The 25,907-nt window shown below is 46.1% G+C and overlaps 1 protein-coding gene across 1 annotated transcript in view; it reads left to right on the forward strand.

The window, feature by feature from the left end:
* Nucleotides 1-25,907, forward strand: part of GMPS (guanine monophosphate synthase) — a 995,590-nt gene that overhangs the window by 93,368 nt on the left and 876,315 nt on the right. The window contains exon 2 of the mRNA XM_069618429.1: nucleotides 7,646-7,827. Within this exon, the coding sequence (XP_069474530.1) occupies nucleotides 7,646-7,827 (182 nt within the window). The remainder of the gene's footprint in view (nucleotides 1-7,645; nucleotides 7,828-25,907) is intronic.

A 25,907-nucleotide genomic window follows, 5' to 3' on the forward strand; every position in this document is an offset into this window, starting at 1 on the left:
TAATGGGAAGGCATCGCATGTTTCACATAGCCCCACCAATTCTTAGGTTTCATTTCTCGTCTATGATCTAATAGGGACATCTCGCTGGCCCATGGGATCATGCCCTTCCCTCCTGGGCTTCAAAGGTTTTTGTTCGAAGTGAATGCACAGTTAAGGGGGAGACCTGACCTTGTTCTGCTGGCTGTGTTATCTGAAAATCCCACAATTCTGATCTAATTCTCTGTATCTCTTAGCATTTAAATTGAAAACCAAACCTCCTCCCTCACCCAAAGGTCTTGAAGTCAAAGTTTCAGAGGCACAGACCTTCCAATTCAATGGGGGAAAACAAGCTACATACACAACTCTAAAAGAATAGCATTTTACATTGACACAGAATGTTTAACATGTAATGTTTTCTATTACACCTAGGCCTGCTGTTCATAAATACAATATTTTCTACTATATTAGAACAGAGGTAGATTCATTATTAATCCTATGCACACAGTTATGCCACAGTGAACATAGGAAACCAGTGTTCACTTCTACCAAATGAAATGGGCCTTTCTCAACAGGCTGGCATTTTATATGATGATAAAGTAAGTCTCAAACGCAATCTGTCACATGACTTTATTTCTTAAATGTCAGGCATCATTCTTTAAAATGCGCAGTATTTCAAAAGTATCTTTCTTTCCACATGCACTGCTGCAGTTTTACATCTGTCAAAGGTGCCTTTTCCCAGTTTACACAGTCAGCAGCTACAGCACTATGTGTTTCTTTTTGTTTGCCTCCATTGGACACAGTTACAATAATACAGTTCTAAAGCACGCTGTCCTTCAACTCTGTCTCTTTGTATTTTATTTAAAGTGGAAATAGGCCAATTTTTGTTAATTCACTAGGCATTATTTTCAAAAACAATGTTTTGAACTGGCCTGTATGTTCCAATGGGTGTTAACTCAAGCCAGCTACACTCATAGTAGGGGCCCAGAATGGCCTCTCAATCCCTGTCACTCTGGGGCTGTCTTTTCATGCCACGGGAAACAAGAGTCTATGGTAACTGGTGTTGCTGTTTGGTGTGTGCCCAGTAGGATGGAAGGAGCAGGATTACATAGGTTCTCATCATCCCTGGAGATTCTGTAGCTGCCTACTTATGCAAACAACCTTACCAGAGAAGAGGTATAAAGAGAACTGCAAATCCCAGCTACCCTTTGGGACTTGTAGCCATATGGCTCAGGCAAGTGGCCCAGATTTAGCAAGCCAGCATAGGAACCTGAAATAGAATAAGAGTCTGAGATCAACCAGACAAGCACCAGAGGCTTTCTTATCCTGCAAACCGTGCCAAAAGAGGCGTTCATCTGCACTTTTCCTTTACTGCAGAGCCATCACGGGCGTCTGAATAAAACCCAGGTGATATTCAATGCTGCAAGCCATTTTAAATTACAGGCCTCTGCTTATCTAACTATCTTTCCGGATAGGGTCCAAAAGAGATAACTCATTGGCAAAGGGAGTATTCTCTGCTGGATGCACCACATTAATAGCCATCAATGCAGCTTGTGCTCTGGCAAAACACTCATACACATTATTTAATGTTATTAGGCTGCAAAAAACCTTCTCGAAGGGGAGATGAAATGGAATCAATCTCATCAATGATGGTAAGGAGGCCTCTAGTCAGTCACTTCAGTTTGGCCTCGAAGTGTCAGACTGTGTCGGCCAGTGAATGGGCTCTAGTGCAGTGATGAGAAGAATTTTTGGTTAAAGTATGGGTTTTCCCACAATGTCCAATCAAGGCTCCTGGACATGCTCTTTGATCGGTCCAACATTTCTGGACCAAAGGCAGCCGACCGCCTAGAAAAAGCTACGAGCTTCAAAGGCAGCAGCGAAATCATTCGGGGCAGCCACTCGTCAACTGCAACAATACCCCCCTATGCAGGCTTGGAGAGGGCATTCCTTTCATTACTACTCCTCTTTTGGCCAAAGGGGAAGAAGTCAAACTACCCAGACAGGACAATGGAGGTTTACACTTGCTCATAGAGGCTGTGGAGGAAAAACTGGGCAGCCATCTCTTCACTGCCCTCTGGCACAGCCCCAAAACCTCTGAGCACTTTGCTAACAGGACCCTGGTGGGAAGCAGGTTGACCCAGCATCTGCAAGAATGGCATCTCATTACTTCATATGCATGGGCACTAAATACAGTGGGCCAAGGGTACTGTCTCCCATTTCTATAATGACCCCCAAATTGTTTCCCCAAGCCAGCAATCTCTTTGGGAACCAGATGCGCTTCTTCTACAAGAGATTTCCCTGCAGGAGAAGGTGCCGTGGAAAGAGTACCTGTAGCGGAACAATACCAGGGTAGTACTCCACCTAGTTCCTGGTACCAAGAGGACTGCCACCTATCCTGTACCCGAGGCGCTTGAACAAGTTCCTATGGAAAGACATAATCAAGATGGCCACTGTTTCACAGATCCTTCAGCTCCAAGACTGGATGGCATCACTCAATCTTCAGGATGTTTACTTTCATGTGTCTATGCATCCCAAGCACAGATCTCCAAATCGCATTCGAGTTCTGCCTTTCGGGCTCACCTCCACCCTGAGGGTCTTCACCAAGTTGATGGCAGTAGTGGAAGCAAATCTAAAGAGGGCAGGGATTCACATCTTCCCCTACCTAGACGATTGCCTGATCAGAGCTCATTCTCCTGAACAGATTCTGGAACATAACACCACTTGACGCTCCCTCCACAAACTGGGCTTCTCCCTTAATTTAAAGAAATCTCAGGTGGCACCTTCTCAAAAGCAGCAATTCAATGAAGAGGTCCTTGACTCTTCCTCGGAAGAAGGCTTCGCCTCCAGAGTTGAGTGCTCAACACATCTTGCAGATCGTAACGTGATTTCAAAACGCCCAATATCTACTGGCATTTGACTTTCTGAGGTTGCTGGGCTTCATGGCATCCTCCATGTTCCTGGTGCCAGAAGCCCGCCTAACGAAGTCCCTCAGATCCCAATGGTCACAATTCTCAGGTAGGATAACTGACCTTCTTCAGGTCCTGAGCAAGGTCGCACAGGATTTCCAGTGGTGGGCCTGCGAGAATATGTGATGCTATGGAAACCTTTTTGGCAACCATGGCCTGAGATAACTGTAGTCACGGATGCTTCCCTCACAGGATGGGTAGCTCATATGAGCGATCTGACCATTGGCGGACTTTGCTCCCCTGCAGAATCAAGAGTACACATAAACCTGTCGGAGCCGAGGATGATCAGACTGGCACTGATGGCCTTTTTGCATACCAACAGGGGAAGAATGTCCTGATAATGACTGGCTACTCGGTGGGGGGGAGTGTAGGGGGGGGTTGCATTACCTCAAGAGTGTAGGGTGCATGGAGGCAATGCAGCTCTGTGTTGGGCACCCCAAAACGTGATCTCTGTCGGCTGTTCACCTAGTCAGAGAAGGGAATACGATGGCAGGCGCTCTGAGCATGCAAAGCACGATCTCCCACGAGTGGGAATTGGCTCAGGAAGTCCTTTTAGAGATCTTCGGTCTTTGGTGAACCCCTCAAGTGGTTCTGTTAATGCCCAGTATAAACAGGAAGTGCAACCTGTTCTGCTCAAGGGAATGTCCTTCGAGAGGAGTTCTGGGGATGCATTCGTAGTGGACTGAGGATTTCCATTTCTGTACGCATTCCCACCAGTCCCTGTCATTCATCAAGAGATTAAGGAAGTTGGGAAATCCATGATCCTGATTGCTCCGGATTGGGGCATGAGGACGTGTTGCCCAGATGTTCTAGACATGTGCATCTGTATTCCGATCTGTATTCCTCAGAGTGGACCTACTCTCCCAAGAGGAAAGCCATCGTCTGCACCCAGAACTCTGAACCTTAACGCCTGGTTTCTGAGAGGTTAAGATATAAAGATTGGGACCACCCGCAAGACATGATGGAGGTTTTGCTTTCAGCTAGAAGACCAGCACCAAAAGCACTAGACCGCTACTGTTGGAACAGGTTTTGCAGCTGGTGTAGAGCTAAAGATATACATCCTTTCTCTTGCAGTACACCTACAATGCTTTCTTTTGAAATGCACCTTGCCCACCAGGGGCTGCAGGTGGCTACCGTTAAGGGATAATTGGCGGTGTTATCTGTTTTTTAAATGCGTGCTAGAACCAGGCTCATATTTTAAGATGCCTATTGTCATTCAATTCTTAAAAGGACTGTCTGGTTCCGTCCTGGAATTTGAAGCTGGTACTGACTTTTTTAATGGGAGCTCCATTTGAACCTCTCCATTCTTGCCCTCTCAAGTTATTAAACTTGAAAACTATCTTTTTAGTAGCCATCACTTCTGCTCGCTGAATGAGTGAGGTACAAGACGTGTAATGCAACCCACCATTTACTATATTCTTTAAGAAGGTAGTTTTGAGTTCTTATGTGATAAACCAGGAACGAGACGCGGACGCAGAGAACTCATGGTGATGACTTTCATTTAAATCCTAAAAGGTTGGGAAAGTGCCTTGCTGTGCCTGCTCTAAGAGGCATTTCCCTACCTCAACCAAAACTAAGGGTCTGTCCTCTGTCAAGATGTCTAAAGCAAAATGTCTTGTGTCTGGAATCCTATCCCGGCACTCACATTCTAAAAGTAACTCTGAGGTGCTAAGGGTAAAGTCTCTGGCTTAAAAAGAGCACACGTGTTCAAGTTCAACAAAAGGGATAACTCCAACATAAAGGCTTCCACTTAGACATTGTTCAGTTTCTGGGAATGTCTTCTTTACCCAGGTTTATTTTCGGCAAAACAAAGTTCAACAAAAATAACTGATTGTTGTACAGCTCAAAAATATTACTCCCTCTTGATGTTTGCAATCACACTTGTCTTCACGTGGTATACTCTCCTGCCAGGACTTTATACAGATTACACAATTCACAATCCCAAGGGCATGGATCTTCCTTGGGATACTTTCACACACTTGGCTTTGCCCGGTATACTTCCTTGCCAGGAATTTGTAGTACGGTTCACTTCACAATACCTAAAGGGCATGGGTCTTCCTTAGATTCTTTTGCCCGCTTGGGTGTCCCTGGTATACTCCCATGCTGGGTCTTTATGGTATAGTTCACATAATTCACAATCCTTAAGGACATTGGTCTTCCTTGGAATTCTACAGTACAAAGGTTCACAAGTCTTTCTATGGCTCTTAATTTTAGGTGCAGGTCTCAAACTCGCTGGATTGCAGGTTTCAGTTTTGCCTTGCTTTTCTGCCTTTTATGGATCAGCGACTCACTCTTTCACTTCCACTGGACTTTCTGCACTCTCCCACGTTACGCAGCACTTGCCGTGAAGCGCCACGGTGCCCCCACCTTCACCAACGAGGCTCACCGGTCATATGCTTCAGGGTCCCTCGTGTTCTTCGGTTGTTGTATTCGATCGGGAGGTTGGAAAAGCGTCCTGTCCTTCCTTCGCTCTTCACCTGCCCTCCACAATCTAGAAGCAGCCTCCCTCCGATACTGCTCATGTTCCGCGAGGGCTTCGGTTCACCTGCTTCACTTCCTTGGCGGGACCGACAGACCTTCTGTGTCGCGCAGTACTCAGTGTGCTCCTCTCTCCTCTGCAGACTTTGCAGGTAACTGGGCTCTCACCGAGCCATTTCCTTCAGCCATGGGACCAGCTTTGCTCCCCGATTCCTCAACTGTTGGGCGATTTAAAGCTCCTGCCACGGCGCTCTAGTGATCTACATAACTCTGTGCCTCGTCTCAGTATCTTCAAAGGCTTCTTATACATGGGATTGAAAAACAGTTCTTGTCATTATGTTTACAGGATATTGGTAAATATCATCAGTAGGTCTTGTGGTCTGAAAAATCTATTCACCACAGTATGCCATTGTCATGAGGAATGGAGGACACTTCCCTATAAGGGAAAGGGAGATGGCATGTCTCGTCCGATGATGAAATTCCCCCCCCCTTGTGATTCTCCCCTCGCCCCCCCCCCCCAGGGTCAGGATCAGGTAGCAGCTGCCGTCGCCTGGGCACAAGATGAGGAGAGGTTACCTCTGTGAAGGGAGTGATGACATGAGATTCATTGTCCCTCCTTCCTTCCCAAGGTGGTGTCTGAATTCCATCTGACACTGGAAAATAAGTCTACAAGCTTTTTATCCACCTCCTCACCCTACTAAGGATGAATAGAGGTTCGACAAGCTTGATCCAAAAAGGGCTCTTAGCTTCTACATTTCTAGGATGGCAAATCAGACAAGATGATCAACTATTATTTGGTTATACCGGTCACAGGTTAGGGCAAGCCCATAACAAACAAACTGGATCATTCTATGAATTTCGGAACTCTACCCCATTCCGGGTAAAGTATGTCCTTGTGAACCAACAGCCCATTCCACCAGAGGAGTGGCAACCACTTTGGCTCTCCAAAAAGGTGTTCCATTGCAGGACATTTGTAATGCCGCAACTTGGCCCCTACTCCACATTTTTTTAAAAGCATTACTGTATACAACGTCGGGCCAGGACGCTCGATTTAGAAGAGCAGTCCTGCACAATATCAATCAATAATACAAAATTATACTCAAATCCACTTCTCCCACCTCATCTACAAAACTGCTATGGCAGTCTATCTAAGATGAGGATTCCGTGCGAGGACACAATTCATTAGAAGAACAAATTACTTCACCCTGGTAATGTTCTTTCTGGTGGATGTTCCTCCCATGATTATGCACCACCCTCCCATTCTATCCCTCCCACTGTGGGTGTATTTTTTAATAATTCTCTTTCAACGCCCATGCCGGTTATCTATTCCTGAAGACGGCTGAGCAGAAATGGGTGCAATGCATGCCATTTATACGGTAATAAATGTCTCGTCCGGATGTGGGAATGGTAACCATCTAGGTTCATCGACTCGATGTCGCACAGCACCCTCTGCTGTCAAAAATATTTCTGAGACTGCAAAGCAGGATATACATATATCTAAGATGAGGAATCCGTGGGAGGAATATCCATCAGAAAGAACATTACCAGAGATAGTTAATGTATTCTTCTTGACATTATGAACCAGCACTAATTTGAAAACAAACGTATCCTAATGATACCCATGCTAAATCGATCATGTCAACTTAACAATTTGTAGAATTGGCCATTATGGGGAAGCAGTAAATGCATGCGAATGTTTCTTTCACACAAAGGCCACAGGGGGTCTCGGAATACAGAAGGAAGTTAACATTGATTTAAATCGCCTCTAACTTGTGTTCAAATGTGTTTTAATGACTGTTCCATCTTTAGATCATTCTACAGAGCGAGATCGTCTAATAGACTGTTCTGGGAGTACAGAAATTCATCCCAAATATTGTAAAGTGTTTCCCTTTTAGTAATTTGTCCTATGTCGCTCTTTGCAGTGGCCCATTTATCCAGTTCCATTTGCCGTTTCTGAAAAGTCTGGCTCACTTTTAACTATTAACATGTAGCTATTAGTCTTTTAGCAAATGGCATCCTTAGCAAGGTAACCTTCACTTTACGTTATGCTACCGGTAAGCACATTTTAACATTAAATGACTATTTTTCATATGCACTATTTACACCTTGTTACATAGTTGTAAATATGTCTTTGGGTAGAGTAACATTATGCCTGGTTATTATTTTCTAAATTCATTGCATTTCATGGATTTAACTAAGATTCTTATACTTGGAAAATGTTGTAGCTGGAGACTGCTGGAGGGGACTTAAAGGACGGCCAACATCGTTATGAGGGGGCAGTTGTGATACTTGATGCTGGAGCTCAGTATGGAAAAGTCATAGATCGACGAATCCGAGAATTCTTTGTACAGTCCGAGATATATCCTTTGGAAACACCAGCATTTGCAATCAAAGAACAAGGCTTCCGGTAAGCTGTTCTAGTATCTTTCAATGTGCATTTATGTGTGTCATATTAAGCAAATGTGCATGATCTGGATTTGTCTGCTGTGGGGTATTCCTGCACTGTCTAGCGAAATGAGAACATGTTCCTGCAGGGACGTTGGAAGCCAGGAGTGATCTCTGGGTAAAATGCCCTTCACTAACACCCCAACCCCCCACCCTGAAGCTTCCAAACCGAAATGATAAAAAGCTAATTGTTATGGCTGAGCCCTTGACTGGGCCTTGCAACGACCTTGGATTGAGGAAGGGGGGCAAGCAGGGCCCAGGGAAGGCTCACCTCAAATCAGCTCTGTATACCTATTCCAAAATGGTGGCACCCCTCAATGTATGTTTTAAATTGCCACTTGTTTACTGATTGTTCGAGTAGTGAGATGTTGCCTTTATAGATTTTGTTTGTGCTGCACATCTTTGAAATAACTGATGTTCGGCAAAAATTAACTTGCGGTTAATGAGTGAATTTGCCACTTTGATCCCTGCCCCTTCTCCAGACTGCAGCTTGTTGCTTTATTGAGATGTGCTTTAATTTGAGAACATTGTTTGCTTGTTTTACATTTTTTTTGCTAGCATGTTTAAATTGTTTGCTTGTTTTACTTTGTTTTTGCTAGCATGTTTAAAAGAGGCTTACAAGCTATCTTCTCCTTGATGTGGCTTGTTAAGTCACTTATGGGAGGTGAATGACTAGGAGTCTCAGCCTGCACTTTTATAAAAGGTCATTCCACTGCCCCATTCCATTTCCTCCATTCTGTTGGGACGCATGTCCACAGAACCAGAGTTAAAATGTCACAATGGTACCCTGTTTCTTTTGTTTTTTCTATCCCAAAGTAACCATGTACATCCCCTAACCACGTTCTTGCATGCCTTGCCCCCTTTAACAGCCTTTCTGTCCCTTTCTCCTCACTTGTCAGGACTGGAAGTCATAACAGCAGCAGCTTCGTTCTGTTGTATTCGTGCGATTTGCCCCGTTTGGTAAATTCTTCTGATTTTTCTTCATGCCAGTTCTCTAGAGCTTTATTCCACTTGCCTGTGCCCCGCACATCGCTATCATTTTGCAGGTCCTGTGACGCACCTTTTGCTGCATCCGACGCCCCCTGTGCTTTCTTAAGTGCCTATGGTTGGATAATTAATGGGCCTTTTGTACAACAGTCTTTTGGCCCGCTTATTTGGGGAAAGACAGTGCCACTGGGCAGGCGTTTCGTCAATTTCTTCAGGCCTTCAAGGACTTAAGTTACGTTTTTCTTTTTCCCATAATCGTATACCTTCGAAGGGAACTTTGGGGTCTTCCAATTACTCATTTTAACATTCCTCGATCTGACTATCTCCTTTTCAGAGGTGGTCAGCCATGGGAACATGGTCTGCGGTTGCCCCGTTATGGGGTAAGTTATCAGAAGTCTGTGTCGGCGGCCTAGGACTTAATCCAAAAGTGCTGTGACTGGGCTGATTCTCCCTGAGGGCCACTGGCCTTCCACCAAACTTTCCCAAAGCTCCCTTTTGCGCTTTCGTTTCATCTTCAGTGAAAATGTCTGCTGGAAAATATCCTGAGTTTCATTTATACCCTCCTTCGCTCTTTGGTCCACATACATTTTCCATAAAATCAGTGACTGAAGATTGTCCCCTGGGGTTTCCACTGATGACAGTCAAGGTCATACTTCACTGCTGACAACATCACTGCTAGATTGTATGTAGGCTTTCCACTCCCTATGGCAAGTTTTCTCTTGCATAGAGTCCCCTCCCCCTTTCTTTGAGGGAAAGCTAATCCGTTGTCGCTCCCCACCAAGGATGCCAACTGCACCTTGCAACTTTCTGCTGCGCAGTTGCATGCCTTTGAGTGGCCGTTCCTTCTATCATTCTCTAGGCGGCCTTCCTCCATCACCAACTTGCAAAGACCGGTTCTCCATGCCAATTGCACAGATGGTTTATATAAGGTACATGCTCTTTTTCTCCTACATCTTGCCCCCTTCCTCCATATTCTTAGGACTTCATGACCACAGTGGACAGGGTGGCAGCTGCTTTCTAGAGGAAAACGTTCTGGAGGGAATTTAGCGCCTAACTTGCGTATCCTCACATGGGGCCTTGCAACTCGGGTGCTGCACCACTCTCGTTTTACCGTCTTTTGTCTGCCCTAGAATAACAGGAGCCTATCGCGCAGTGCACTTTGTTTTTTTTCTCCTTTTTTTTTTCCCTACTATGCAAAACTATTGATTCTTCTTTTCTTTTCCCCTCCCCCTTCGGTTTCAGTTCACCCGCCTACGCTGGGTAAGACCTTTTTCGTTGCATGTGCAGGCTGCAACAGACTGATCCTTTATTCAGACCAACGCCTCTCAGACCCATCATCTCCTCATTTGGTATCTCTCACCAGTTCTACGCTGATGATACCCAGCTTTTCCTCTCCTTCTCCTCCTTCTCTCCCGACATTCACGATAAATTCTCTTCTTGCCTTTCTGCTATTAATCCTGGATGTCCTCTCACATCCTTACTCTTTTTTTAAAAGAAAATATTTTTATTGGCATTTCTTTAAACATAAACATGGGGACTCCACGGTGTCCCGTATCAACCCCCATCCCTCCCCCTGCACCGGCCGCATCGTTCTTCGGTGTCCCACTGAGTCTCTGTTCCCGCTTCAGATTTATCCTGTGAACAAGTCCAGTATTCAGAGTTTATGTGGACACCATTGGAGCATGTAGTCGCTTTGTAAATACTCTATCTCATCCCCCCAGTCTGCTGCACATCTCCGTCTGTCTCCTTGTATATTGTATGCGATTCTTTCCATTGCCACATATGTCCATATCCTGTGTAGCCATTCTTGACTGCTTGGAGGTGATTTTCGTTTCAGGTTTTAGGCTATCGCTAGCCATGCTGCTATGAGAAATCCCATCACATCTTTACTCTTAATGCTGACAAAACTGAACTAGTTTTCTTCCCTGCCAACACTCTTCCTCTCCCCTCCCCCCTTAATTCTCTTTTCCCCTCCCAACTATCCTTCTCTCCCCATGCCCGTAACCGTGGTCTTCATATTGACCCTCGCCTCTCTGTATCTTACCACATTTCTCCTACTGCCAAGTCTTGTCGCTTTCACCTTTTAGAACATTTGTCAAATACGAACCCTCCTAACATTTCAAGCTACTAAACTCTTAATTACCTCCCTCATCTTCTCCAGACTTTTCTACTGTTCCTCACTTTTCTTTGGACTCCCCTTCTCTCACCTCTCCCCACTCCAATCAGTCTACCACTCTGTCATCCGCTCCCTCTGCCTTCTCTCACCTCTTAACTCCATCTTCTCTTCTCTCAACTCTCTAGGATGGCTCCCTTTTCACTCCCAGCTCAAATTCAAGTTCCTCTGTCTTATTTTCAAATCCCTCTATGGTTTTGCCCCCCCTACCTTTCCCCCCTTCTTACCTTCTATACCCCTTCTCGTTCTCTCCGCTCTGCTAATCTTTTCCTAATCTCTTCTCCTCCACCACCCTGCACCCCTCCCATTTCCGCTCTTTCCAACTCCTCGCTCCCTTCCACATCCGCTCTTCTCCATCCTACCCTTCCTTTCGCTCTTCTCTAAATTTATATTTTCCATTCCCCTCCCTAACACCTTTCGCCTCCTTCCCTACTCCCACCGCCTCATGCTTCACCTCTTACTCCTGCACTTCCTTACCCTCTCCATCCTCTACTCCCTTCTACCCTACCTTCGGCTCTTATCTAGTCTTATTCTTTCCTCTCTTCTTCCTCACACATTCTCGCCTTCCCTCTTACTTCTGCTACTACCTCTACTCATACCTCCCATTCCCTCTCACGCCTCTGTCCCTCTCCACTCCCTCCTCACCTCAGCAATAATGTAAATTGTTCCTTGTACTGTTTTCGAGTTGTGATTCAATTTCCATCTTATGCTGCTTTTACTTTTTTCTAAAGCACTTTTGATTAAAGGGCTATATAAATTCAATAAAATACAAATACTCCATTTATCTGGAGTGCTTGGGCCCTGACCACAGTTGAGATCGGTTTTGAGCCTATGATGTGCTTTCTGTTTGGCCCTAAACCAGTCACCTCTGCCACTCTGAGGACACCTGTTTGGGAACCCTATCCTCGGGGACAATCGGCACTTTCAGGAATACCTGGAAGTAAAACCTAGCATCCGGTAAGGGACGGTTTAGGACAACTCAGCCAAAGCACTCTCTCCTGGTAGTTGCTTATTCCAATAGTTATCCTAGCAGTCCTCCAGCTTCTTCTGGGGCAAGCGCCCTGATGCCCGAGGGCTTGTGCGTGCTATATATAAATGCAAAAAATATATTAAATAAATGAGTCCCACAAGGTTCCCCAGTGTGAGGCTAAGAGCATGTGCATGGCCCAGGTTCAACTCCTCTGAGGTCTAAACAAACTAGATCTAGGTCTGAGGCTTCTAATGAGGACTGAAGCCGGACGGTCTTCCGACTACACCCTTCAGCTGACTAATTCCAGGTAACTAGTGAGGATCATTCTTCAGCAGCTAATACCAAGCTCCTGCTTGAGGTTCACCTGAAAAGAACTTTACAAAATCATGCCATAACATTCCGAACAAGGCGCCAAAAGAGTGGGAATCTTAGTATATCATTTCCTCAGCCTTGTAAACCTCTAAAATGGTGGACAGTCCTGTGAAGGAGCAGCTCTGTCAGAAGTTCCAGGACCTTCAGGTAGGAGTTTTCTGCCCCTTGAAGGCATCACGTTTTCCTCACTGCAATGGTTGGTACACATGAGGGTGTCCCTGCCGCCCACAATCGACCTGCTGTAGATTTCGTCCTCTGTTCTAGTCTGACCCTTTAGCTTAAAGAGGGTCCTCATGGGTTCTTTCTTCAGTGATTCTGTGGGCTCACGCACCTTTGCAGCCATCACAACTGCCTCAGACTCTGACTGAGGACTACTTTTTTCCCCTCCAATTTCCAGGTGATGCAGTCACCAGGGATGAGGGATACTTTTTGGGACCTCCTCTGAGATGCTCCCGTAACCTCCCACTCCAGGGAAAGGGAGGCAGGTAAACTCTACGCCCCAGCAAGGTGAGGGTATTGGAGGAACTGCACCTATAGGTGTTGTTCCAATGGTGCCTCGAGCGTCGGGAGCAGTAAAAACTTAATTGACTCCATCCCACCAGGTGGCACAGACAGTGTTGGCATTGCTGCTGTAAAAGAGAGGCTAAGCGGGCACCACTTCTGTTATCATTATTATAAAGCGTGAAGGCACCATAGGGCGTCCAAGCACTGAGTGGAAGGGGGCAGACTCAAAAAAATACTCTGATGCCAAATGCTGTAGCAGAGAGGAATAAAGAGATTGAACAGATGCGACTTCAGGGCTCTCCTGAAGGAAAGATAATAAGCCAAAGTTGTTAGGCCTACCAGAAGGGCATTCCAGCGGCTAGGCGCCAGGACTGAGAAGGAACGACTCCACCAGACGCTTCCGCCGAAATGTGGGAATCCCAAGGAGCTGATGAGAGTCCGACCGCAGACTTCTCATTAGACAGTATCTTTCCAGTTTATTTTTCAAGAAGTGCGGGCCCACATTGTGTGTATTGTCCATCGAGCTGTACACAATTTTTAACTTCATACGAGCCGCCACCGGTAGCCAGTGCAAATGATGTAGCAAAGCTAAAGGAGCCAACCGAGGCATCCTTCGCGCCAGTCGAGCTGCAACATTTTGAAGACCTTGCAGCCGCTGAATCTGGTACTTAGATTGTGCCAGATAGATGCTGTTGCAGTAGTCCTACAAACCAATTATGGTGGATGTCACCAATGTTGTCTGGTTTTAAGGGGGAAGAAACAGGAGAATTTTCCTTAAAGCCTTCAGTCTTCCAAACCCAGCGCTGCAAATGGCAGAAATCTGAGCCTCTCGTGACCCATTAGGTAGGAGTTTAACTCCAAGGCTTTTCACTGAGGCACAAGGGGAGGGGCAGGGACCAAGTGATCTGGCCAATATTGAGAGTTCCAAAGATGGACCCTCTCCGGAGCTCCAACCACCAGGACCTCTGTTTTGCTGCCATTTAATTGCAGCCAATTGTCTGCCATCCATCTTCCCACTTTTTTGTTGGTTCGGATAGTCCAAATTAATTTATAAGGTTCCTTACTAATTATAATCTTCGGAGTTGGGTGCAACCCACTAAATCACTCCTCTGTGCTTAGCGTGTGTAAAACTATTAGTGGAAAAAGACCTAGTCTAAATAGCCTTCATTCTGGGCTGCACACCCTAACTACCACTCGTGTGGTTAGTTTTGTTTGGTGTAGTTTGGCAGTTCAATGTTTCATCATAATTCCTTTTTGTTTAATAAATGTTTGATGCAAAAAATGATGATAAAACCCTATTTTCAATGTGTTCAACTGCAGTTAGTGGTTTATTTGCAGATGCAGTGAAGCTGCCAATGCATTACAGACTTGGAATTCCTTCATCAGGGCGTAATTGCTTCAGTTGATCAACACGAGCGATAGATCCACATGTGCATTAGTAATATTGTTTCATCAATCATTTCAACATGTCACATGACAGTTATTGTTGCGCAAAGCACATATAAAGTGTACCCATTAAATAATAGTGTACCGGCCACGTGACAATGGCATATGACAACACTGGACAAACATTTAAGAAAACGTATATGAGAAAAAGAAAACCATAGGGTGCGATAAGTGTCATTCATCACTTCATATTACAAATAGTTCATTGGTATAAACCACGTGTCCTCGCACTAACTGTGTCCTATGTTAGTGCTTGCATCTTTCCTTAGTAGCAGTCAATTACTCCCCATCTCCACTTGAAACAGTCAAAGTTCATCTAGCATACGATGTACCCCCAGTGTGCTGAATGCCATGACCATGCTAAATATAATAACCCCTGTGCCTGTGTCACACTAATATTCCCTATTCAACGGTACTGACCTTATAAAGATGCATCTGAATCCTGCTAGAGATTTACTCTGCAAAATGGTAAATGCCATGTGTCATTTTGTAAATGTGGTGCGATCGTCTGCTACGTTGAGATTAGAAACCCAAAATGCTAGAGAGCCATACGCTTACCTATTCTGAGTCTTCCGTTCATCTAACGGTCTGAGAAGATCATCCAATCCATTTCTTAAACTGTTTGAAAAGCTGCGGCTCGTGCGATGCGTGTCAAACAGTTGGCCGGCAGGGACCCGTGTGTTAAGCAGTGTGTCATGTTGTTATGGCAATTGTTCTCGACATGGATGATGTCTATCTGAGCTGAGGGTGAGAGAAGAGGTTGGCCATTTTGGACAATGGTATTCATCGTAACGAACCAGTGTTTGGGATTCTAATGGATTATAAGTTACCCCTTCCAATGCGTGGCTCCTTCCTTTAATGCCTACTTATACATCGAATTAATTAATGAAAAACATCCACCTTCATGATTTGGAAAAATAAATAAAAACTGATATCAAAGACTAGTTTATAAATGTTTCCTATCTCAACATGCATCACTAAATCTTAGTGCACCCCTTCTGCAACTATGCGGCAGTATTTAAATTGCACCCCAGGAATAAAACATTACCTTTACTTAACTGAAATGTATAGAACTGGATGGTGATGGGGTCTGATATTAGATTAACCATAATGTTTGTAAAAATAAACCAACCGATTTTATAGCAGAAACGCGATAAACTTGCATATAATGGGGTCCGACGTAGCACCAACCATTGCGTTAATGTGAAACTGCATACTCATGAGCTTCACAACTCATCAACCCAAAGAATACCTTTAGTTAACCATATGATACAATATGTTCATAATCGTAACACTGGGGATATTCTAGGTGGCGCCTCTCGTAATCGACTGGGTAGTGATATGGTCCAACCTAGGGTAAACCATAACATACATGTAATACAGCATGCTCATAGTGGATCTCGCAGCTTAACGACCCATGGATACTGACAATAAGTGATCTAACACTTTAGGATGCATTAAACTTGATAATGCATCTCGTGGTGTAAAGGTAGAGGCCGGTGAGTGACTGAAAGATCAATATTAAACTAAATCTAGTAAGCAGTTGAATAAAGTGTCAAACTACTACAAAAGAAGCAATTTAAATCCCATTGTTCGTTCATTCCTTTGGGACTCAGGGAATCTAAGCAGTCAATCCAAAAGGCTTCTTTTTGAGCTCTTAATCTTTTAAAGTCTTTCCTTTTGGCCTCTTGTGATCGTCTCTAACACCTGAAACATCAGTTGTGAGATGCTATGTCCTTGGCATCGCTGTCACCTTTGGTACCTCTGTCACCATTCAATGCAGAAGTTACTGACCAAGTGGACATTGAAGATGATCCTGACCGCTCAGAAGAATACCTACCCTCATCGAGCAGAGCCTTCAATGAGAGGGTCACTAAACTTAAGGAATTTCTAAACACCCCCCATATGCTAGGTAGGGGCATGCTGATTGACCTTGGCCTGAGATGCCAATCCTGACATGCAGGAAGAAAATCAAGACCCCCCGTTTGACTGGATAGACCTCTTTAACTCTGTGACAGCTGTTTGTGTGTGGTACATTTTCTTTGAATCCTCACAAAGTCCCTGGCATTGCTTACTAAGCCCCAGCAGAAGCCTTTCCTTCGAGGAGAAGCAGAGATTGTGCTCCTTCACCGGTTTCAATGGTTTTCAGAAGTGAAGATTATCATTATGAGGGGGTTCTTTCGTGCCGCCGCTGGAAATTACTGCGCTCCATGAAGTCCCTCTTGCAAAGCGAGTCTGGCTTCTTTTTCAGGCAGCAACACAGAGGTGATGGCTGGAAGGTTTAAAATGAATCTTAGCCTCCGGTATTGCTCTGGGCAAACATCCAGACAATCGTTCTTCACCTGCCAAGCTTGTTGCAGAATGGGCTTAGACCATATGCAAATCAGGCTTGGTCCCCCCTATAAAAGGGGCGGTACAGCCCGAACTGCTAGGTCACATCCCTATGAATGGATTGTGTCTTCCCACGTATCCCTCATCTTTTGATATATTTGTCTCCAGCTGCTTTGGAAAAGAAATTTGGCAGAGGGCTTCTTTTCTCGATGTCATCACTGGTGCATCTAGAATGCGTAGTGGCCGTTGGATTCAGCTCTGTTTTTCCGCAATAGCTAACACTTCAAGAATTATGGCGTGCTTCGGTTCCAGTTATAAACTGCAACATTCTCAAATGATGACCTTGTCATTGACACCATAAACCCATAGAGCAGGTTAAAAAAATGCCATGATTGTGGCGCCAAGATGTCGCTCACGGTCCTTCGAGTGTCTGTAGTGTCTTGGCGTGGAGCATGAGACAGCAAGCTGTTGATCCTGTCGAGCAATGACCAATAAGGCGTTGAAAGAGCATTGAAATTAGCGGCGTGTAGGCCTCCCACTAAATCTCCTTCTACGACTGTCGAAAAGGCGCTCATCCGATGAGTTGAGATGAGACTCTCCTCAAAGGAAAAAAGTCAAAGTGCTCTTGATCCAGGAGTGGGTCGCACCATTCTTCACCTTCTTTGAAGAAGATGAAGAAGGGACGCCATAGGTCACCTTCCACCGCTTCCTACGACACTTCTCTTGAGAGAAGAATATTTTGATCGACCAAATCATCAACTCCACCTGAATGGGAGGCATTCAGACAGGGAAAGTTAAACATTTTCGAGAAGGCGGCCCTGACCCCCTGGAAACAGAAGACCAAGAGTCATGCTCCTGTCATGCCGTTGAAAGCCGACAAGGAGAGGACTAAGCCATAATCCGGCGCGTCTTCGTGCCCGGGACACAGGCCAGAAACCCCACGAGAGAACCGGTCTCGACTCAACGAGAAATTGTCAAGACTCTATTGAGTCGGGATTCAAGCCCCGTGAGAACTTTGCTCTTCAAAAACATCGACGCCATTAGTGTCCAATGCATCAGCGCTATTAGCATCAACGCCATTGGGGTCGAAACCATCGACCTCTTTGCCCTCTAAACCTGCCATTGTCATTAAGGAGGTTGACATTTTTTTTTAAACCGTTACCTAGGAAGAATTTCTTCAAGTCTTTGTCTTCAATGTATGAAGAACATGAACCTTCAGACACAGATACCCCTCCTTTTGGTTAACAGTATGGTTCGCCAAACGTCTCAGAAGCCATGATCGTGGAAGAGTAGAGGCTAAAAGACTTGTAGGAAACCCTTCAGTCAGCCAGTGTGATTGACACTTTATCACTTCACCAGAATTTGAATTTGGTAAACCGGACCCGGCAGAACACACTGATGCCCCATACAGACATTTTATGGCTAGGGCAATAGGTTCTAGGATGGGGCAGGCCTGCACCCCCATTTGAGCAAGATGGCCTGACCGATTTCATTGATAAGGGTCCTCCGAAGGATCCGATGCTCCCTTTTCATATTACCCTGCAAAAAAGGGTAAAGGCAAACTGGGAGGCACCTGAGGCAAGCCCAGCAGTGAATTAAAACCTCACCAGAAAGTGCAGGCCATCCAGTAGCGATCTTGACTATTTGTCTATACATCCTGCACCAGAAAGCCTGATAGTTTAGGCTGTGACTTCTACCTCTAAACAAAGAGCTTATCCAACAATTCCCCCTGACAGGGATGATGAGCAATTTGATGCTTGAGCAAGAAAAGGGTTTTCTGCTGGGAACATGGCTATTAAATCTGCAAATGCCACTTGTGTCTTAGCTAAATGTACGTTCACCCTGTGAGACTGTATAGCCATGGCGGCTGAGCATATTCCCGAAGCGGAAGAAAGAGACTGCTTCCTGAATATTGTAAGAGAGGGAGTGGAGGCTATGTGTGAGTCTCTTCAGTCAAGACTGAGTTCTTCTGACGTAGAGTCATGGCGTCAAGCACAGTAATACACAGGTTTGCGTGTGTGAGGAAGTCGGGATTTGCACCCGACGTCCAGGCCAGGCTCCTCAACATGCCTTTTGACGGCACCCAGCTGTTTGGCTGCAAGGCTGATGAAGGCCTAGAGAAGCTGCAGACCTCAAAGGCGGCAGCCAAAACCCTTGGTGCCGCTATCGGACAGCCACAACCATCTCACCCCAGCAGATCTTGCAGGGGTAGGTCCTTTCGTTTCTACTCCTCAGTTGGAAGAGCGAGAGGACTGTCAAGTTAAAGGGCGAAAGAATATTCCCTCGTGGGTGAGGGAGAGGTGCAAAGCCCGCCCAGGCAACGGTTGCGTTGCCCTCAGCCGCTGCTTCAGCCGCCTCAAAACCTCTCTGATGCCTTAACCCAAAAGACCCCCGTGGGAGGCAGACTCTCTCAGCATCTGCTAGAATGTTGGAGTGTTACTTAAGATGCAGATGCGTGGGCGTTGGAAACAGCCATGTGTTACTGCCCCCCCTTTCTAAAAAGGCTTCTGCACATAAACTGGGGAGCCTCTCATTCAAAGTTCCAGATCCGTTCCTTTTGCAGGAAATTTTGAGCCCGCTAGAGAGGTTCTATAGAACCAGTTCCTGTAACTGAGAGGAACAAGGGGTGGTACTCTCCTTATTTTCTAATCCCCGAGAAGGACCGAGGATTGAGACCCATCTTGGACTTGAGATGCTTGAACAAGTTCTTCAGGAAGGGCGGGTTCAAGATGGTCACTTTCTCAGATCCTTCAGGCACTCTAGTTCCAGGATTAGATGGCGTCATTGGACCTTCAGGATGCTTACTTTCATTTGCCTATCCATCACAAGCACAGAAAGTACCTGAGGTTCGCCGTTGGTGGTTCTTATTATCAGTTTCAAGTTCTGCCATTCGGGCTGACCTCCGCCCGAGAGTTTTGACCAAGCTGCTGCTGATGATGATGATGGTGGTGGTGGTGGTGGTGGTGGTGGTGGCAGCGAGTCTCAGGAGAGGGGGGAATTCACGTCTACCCCTACCTGGATGATTGGCTGATCAGGGCGCGTTCTCCCGAACAAGCCCTGGAACATCTCTGCATCACCTGCCACTCTCTCCACATACAGGACTTCTCCCTCAGTTACAAGAAGTCCCACATGATACCATTTCAAAGACTCCAATTCATCAGAGCGATCTTGGATGCATCCTTAGGAAAAACCTTGCCACCCGAGGTGAGGGCTCAGAACATTATGCAGATGGTCAGCAAATTCCAGAGTTGCCAACGTCTTCTGGCCTTCGACTTTGTAAGGTGGCTCGGCCTCATGGCATCCTGCATTTCCCTGGTGGGGCAGGCTCGCCTGAGAATGAGATCCCTCCAATGGGCTCTCAGGACTCGGTGGTCTCCATTCTCAGGCAATATGTCAGACCACCTTTAGTTTCCGAGCAGAGTCGTGCAGGATCTCCTCTGGTGGGCCTGGAAGTACAACATTCTGAAGGGAGAACCTTTTTGGCAACCATGACCAGAGATGACAGTAGTGACGGATGCCTCACTCAAGGGGTGGGGAGTCCACACCAACAATCTGGCAATCAGCGTTCGTTGGTCTCCGTCAGAGTCCAAACTACACCTCAACCTTTTGGAGCTGAGGGCGATCAGTCTAGAGCTGATGGCTTTTCTGCCTTCTGTACAGGGAAATAATGTCCTGATAATGACGGACATCATCATGGCCATGTACTACCTCAACAAAAATGGAGGCGTAGGTTCACTACCACTGTGCAGAGAGGCGATGCAGCTCTGGTTCTGGGCAATTCAAGAAGGAATCTCCCAATCAGCGGTTCACCTGGCCGGAAAGGAGAACCCAGCGGCAGACGCTCTAAGCAGGCAGAGCACAATCTCCCATTAGTGGGACCTAGCTCAGGAAGTCCTTCAAGAGATCTTTACCTGTTGGGGAACCTCTCGAGTGGATCTGTTTGGGACCAGCGTCAATCAGAAGTGCGAACTGTTCTTCTCCAGGGCATTTCCCCAAGAGGAGCTCTAGGAGACACGTTCGTAGTGGACTGGGAGTTTCCATTCCTGTATGTGTTTCCTGCAGTCCCTGTAATTTTTCACGTGATCTGGAGGTTGAGAAAGTTCTGGAAATCCATGATTCTAATTGCCCCGGATTGGGCGAGGAGGACGTGGTACCCAGACCTTCTGGATATGTCCATCTGCCTGCCAATGCGTGTTCCGCAAAGGGAGGACCTTCTCTTGCGAGAAGAGGGTCGGTTTCTCCTTCCAGAGGTCGATACACTTAACCTTCACGCATGGTTTTCTATGAGGTTGAGATATAGGGATGACGTAATGGAGAATTTTGTGGACCCTTTTATGTGCAGTACACCTATGGTGTTATCCTGTTTTGTTATATTTGGCAAATCTGTGGCTCCAGATTGGGACCATTAAAGGATACTTGAAGCGCACGTTGGAGGTATCATGCTTCAAGATACCCTTAGTCACACAATTTCAAAAGGGACTTACTAACGTGTTCCCTTTTAGGTTCCAATTTGGGACCTTAATCTTGTTCCAAAATTCCTTATATGCTCTCCTTTTGAGCCACTCCATTTGTGTCCATTAAGATTGCTGACCTTCAAGACTATCGTTGCTTTAACATCAGCCTGCTGGGTGAGCGAACTTCAAGCCTTATCTTGTAAGTTTCCATATGATTACCTTCTTCAATGACAAGGTAGTTCTTAAAGTCAAACCAACTTTTCTGCCGAAAATTGTATTGGATTTTCATTTATCCCAGAAAATTGTTACAATCTTTTTATCCGCCTCCACACCCTGACAAGGATGAGGAAAGGCTGCATAGACTTGATCCAAGGTGAGCCCTTAGCTTTTACATCTCTAGGATGGTTAAGTTACGTGAAGATGACCAATTATTTGTTGGGTATACAGGTCATAAATTGGGACTTGCAGTCACTAAACAAACTTTGTCTGAGTGGATTATATTTAGGAATTACTGAATACTACAGAGTGGCTGAGAAAGATCCCCCCCAGAAGGCCTGGGGCATGGCAACGTCTTCTACTATACAAAAGGGGGGTGCCGATACATGAGATTTATGCAGCAGCCACATGCTCTTCCATTCACACTTTTACTAAACATTACTGTCTGGATTCATCCTCTGGCCAGGAAGGAGGTTTTGGGAAGGCAGTTTTACACTCTGTCCATGACAAATCTTAAGAGCAGTTAAACAATTCTTACTCTCTCCTCCACGTGGGAGGACACAATCCATTCGAAAACAAGTTACCTACCGCTGGTAACGTTCATCCGATTGGGTGTTCCTCCCATGTATTCCTCATCGCCCCTCCCAACCTACCCCACAATAGAATTTCCACAATAGAATTTCCGTGCATTACACTTTACACTATTTTAAAGTCTTACACTGCCATGGGCATACTAATACCGTTAATTCTGCCAGAAGAAAAGGGGCATAAAAACAGAACTGAAGCTAACTGGTGCTACTCGTGCTATACGTACCAGTGATGACATGGAGACGGGTGCCCTCAAGGGGCATCAATGCACAGTGCTCTCTGCCAAATTCTTTTTCCAGAAGCGGCTGGAGACAAAAATATCAAAAGATGATGAATACGTGGGTGGAACATCCAATCGAAATAACGTTACCAGGGGTAAGTAACTTGTTCTTCTGTGTGAGACCACACACAACCCCAGCCATCGGCCTCATTGGGTGTCATCAGTGAGGTGTAGCTTGATCTTTAGGCCCAGCAAGCACAGGACCAATGCCTGGGCATACACGTTCCATGTTGTCCATCTGCCCCTAACCCAACGAGGCTTGCCTGAGACAAATCCTGGACCTTTCCCATTTCAACATTTACAGTCCCGTAAAAGCTTCAACATCCCAATAGCGCAGATGCAGTTGCACCTTTGTCAGGGGGGCAGGCTCTGCATGGTGGATCCCCAGGATACTTATCTGCATGCACCCACATGACAGACCAATCAATGGTTCTTGTGTTTTTTTTCGCTTGTGGAGTGGGGGTGGGGTGGGGTGGGGAGAATTCAACATATGGTTGTGACTTTCAGGTTAAACTCTGCACCCAGACATTTTACAAAATGAGGGCATCTGTCACCTCCCACCTTAGTCTTGAGGGGTCCACATTTTGGACCATTGTTTGGTGAGGGCCGCTAGTCGGAAGACGGCTGTATCCTCAGAAGCTCTTCCTGGACCTGCTTTTCATCCTGTGTCTGTCAACCTTAAATCTTCCTTGATGGCTGGACACCGCTTAACCTTTTAAAGATTTCCTGTGGAATATGGCAAAGGACAGGATTCTTCGGACTCTGGAGAGCATCCATAATCTGGTTCACAGCAGCCCATTGTTTGTCAGCCACAAACAAGTGACAGCATAGCTATTCTAGAGGCTTCTGGGCTTCATCGACAAATGCATGCTCTCTGTACCTTAATGCCAGGATGAGGATGAGGCATATCTAGATCTATCTAGCCTTTGTCTGGCAGCAGTCGGCCACTCCCAGAAGGCCGCCCTTGCTATGCCAGACAGTCTGCAGGTGGACCACTCGTGGTGTAACAACCTGGTGACCCTCCTGGTTGGTGATACTTTTGCTCCCCCCCCCCGACCCCTGGACCCACTTCCCTCAATGATTATTCCAATCGACTATGGGTGAGGGGAAACGCTAACCGGGTTGGAGGTTCATGGCCTGTGGTTTCCGAAATAGTCGAAATGGCATAGCAATGGGCTGGAACTCGGGTGATGATCTGTGCTCTGAAGGCTCGCCTCTGTGATGAATCTGAGTATGTCGTCCCGTCTTCCCTAGGAGGAGACCTTTCCCAAGGGATCAGGGCAGTGCATCCATGGTACAATAGTCCCTCTGGTGGTTGTGCACCAAGGGAAGATAACATGGGGTACAACAATGTTCATAGAATGGGGTATGCCCCTGTGTTAGTACACCTAAATCCTTCTCCAATGTTCGGACCTCACCGACCTAGAGGGCCAATGTTTGTTTCTGCGAAATTAGTCAACCTAATATATTTGACACGGTTAAAACATCGGAGAAGGCAAACTATACTGCATATGGCTCTATTTCAAGTATTCGAAAACGTGATGTACTTGACAGGATTCAAGCATCACAGAATCCAAGGTAGCCTGCTTATGGCCCTACTATATATAATGGAGAAACTTAATTTGCTTCACAAGACTGAACTGTTAAATAATGTAAAGTATTTTACATCTGACTCTATGGCATGTCCTGAGAAGATGATGATCAGTAGTCCAAGGATCACTCTGGAGAAGGAGCGTGAACGCTCCTTGATTTGACCAAAGTAACTCCCTTTTCCAACAAAGGAGTTTAAACATCCCACAGCTGAGGTGCATCAGGAGAGCAATCCTCCAAGGGGCAAACTGGCGAATTCTGCAGTGGCGAAGGGGACGAAAGCCACCAGGAGGGAAGCGGAAAGTAGAGGAGAAGAATGCAAGCAAGGTCCCAGAAGCAAGGACTGCTCGTGTTGCTGCTGTGTGAAACCTCCGGGCTTCCAGAGCACTGGCGAAGCACAGAGGAGAAAGGTCGCCCTGCTAGGGAGAAATCTACATCCGGAATGCCGCTGCCAACGGGGGCGAAGCTCCGAACGTGACCAGAGACCCAGCAGCTGCTCTGGAAAATCTGGTACCTACCAGAAGGTAGCAAACGGGTACGCAGTTTACCCAAATAATGCTGAAGGTCCGGGGGAACAAAGGGTTGAAGGCGGAAGCTGGATTAACAGGGTCTGGAACCCTGGGAACAAAGTGAGTCTGGAACACACATCCATGAGAAACAGAAACAAAAGCCAATAGAAAATTGCGAGGCTGGGACTCGCACGCAAAAAGAGATGGTACACGTTGCGGACTTTTGCTTGGTATGAGAGTAAAGCAAGCAACTGTGAATACTACGAGTCTGGGACTCGCACCCAAAGAGGCACTGTCCATGAGAAGACGAAGACTTTGCAGGAGACAATACCAGTCCGGTTTGAATATTGCGAGTCTGGGACCCGCACCCAAAATAAATGAATATTGTGCAAACAAATCCTTCGCTTGGCCAAAAGGAGTGTGCCAAGTTGGTGTGATAAATGGAAGCATAAGAGTATATTCTTGTGAACTGCCTATTGACATTTTGTTAAGCAAGTGCAGGCCTGAGAGGCCCCAAAAGGAGAGCAATCCTATAAGGATTCTAGGGCAAAAGCTTGGAGTCTGACCGTTTTGAACATTTTCTTTATTTGTGCCACATGTGATCACCCAAGAGACTGGGAACCTTTCTGTTGGTTGGATCTACACTGAACACTTTACTTCAGGAAGTGATCATCCTTGTACAGTTGGTCTAGGTTATTTGTGTTGGTGATAAAAATAGGCTTTTTGAGACATTTCAGTGACACTTTATAATTTGGACATTCTGACATTGCCTTAATTTTCTTAGAGGCTAGGAAAACCCTCTTAGTGATAGGGACAGAGAGGAATTTGACCAACCCTTTCTCATATAATAAAGGTTTCTGCCCAAAAATATGCCACCATGCTGTCCGAGCCTACCCAGACACATTACGGATATTTAGTGCAGGTTTACATGGAGAGCACCACTGCAATGCATTATTTAAACGGGAAATGGGGCCACAAAATCACTGCTGTTGGCCCTTCTAGGAGTACATTTGTGAGTGGGCCATGTTGAAGGGGATCGCACCACTTGTGCTGCACCTGCCTGGGAAGAGCTATGAGGTGGCAGACACCGGTCAGGCTCATATTTTGGCAGTTGGGGCTTACAAGAGCTCACATGACTTGCTTCGCTTTATAAAAAACCTCTGATCAAAAACAGATCTGCAGGCGATAATGTGCGCAGAACCCTGAACCTATTGGACCTAGCCACACAAAACTCCCAGGGGCTGTTGCTGATGGCTCTTGACGCCACCAAAGCATTTCACAGGGTGGACTGGTCCTTCATGCATCTTACTTTGGAGGCCTTTGGATTTGGCCCGGCATTCCAGACAATGGTCTTGGCCAACTATAAAGCGCCAAAAACACTCCTCAGAATGAATGGTTCATTCTCTGCCCCGATCTCTGACCTGCGGGACCAGACAAGGCTGCCCCCTCTCTCCATTGCTGTTCGTGCTCATCATGGAACCGTTCGCCCAAAGGATCAGACAGAACAGCTTTATCAGGGGCCCTCACACCAATCTGTCACAGCATAAAATTCCCCTATACGCAGATGATGTGCGGCTCACGATCTCGGAACCCCGCACCTCATTACGAGCCCTATCCGAAAT

The sequence above is a fragment of the Ambystoma mexicanum genome, chromosome 10, assembly GCF_040938575.1.
Source record: "Ambystoma mexicanum isolate Mex_15411 chromosome 10, UKY_AmexF1_1, whole genome shotgun sequence".
Taxonomy (NCBI): domain Eukaryota; kingdom Metazoa; phylum Chordata; class Amphibia; order Caudata; family Ambystomatidae; genus Ambystoma; species Ambystoma mexicanum.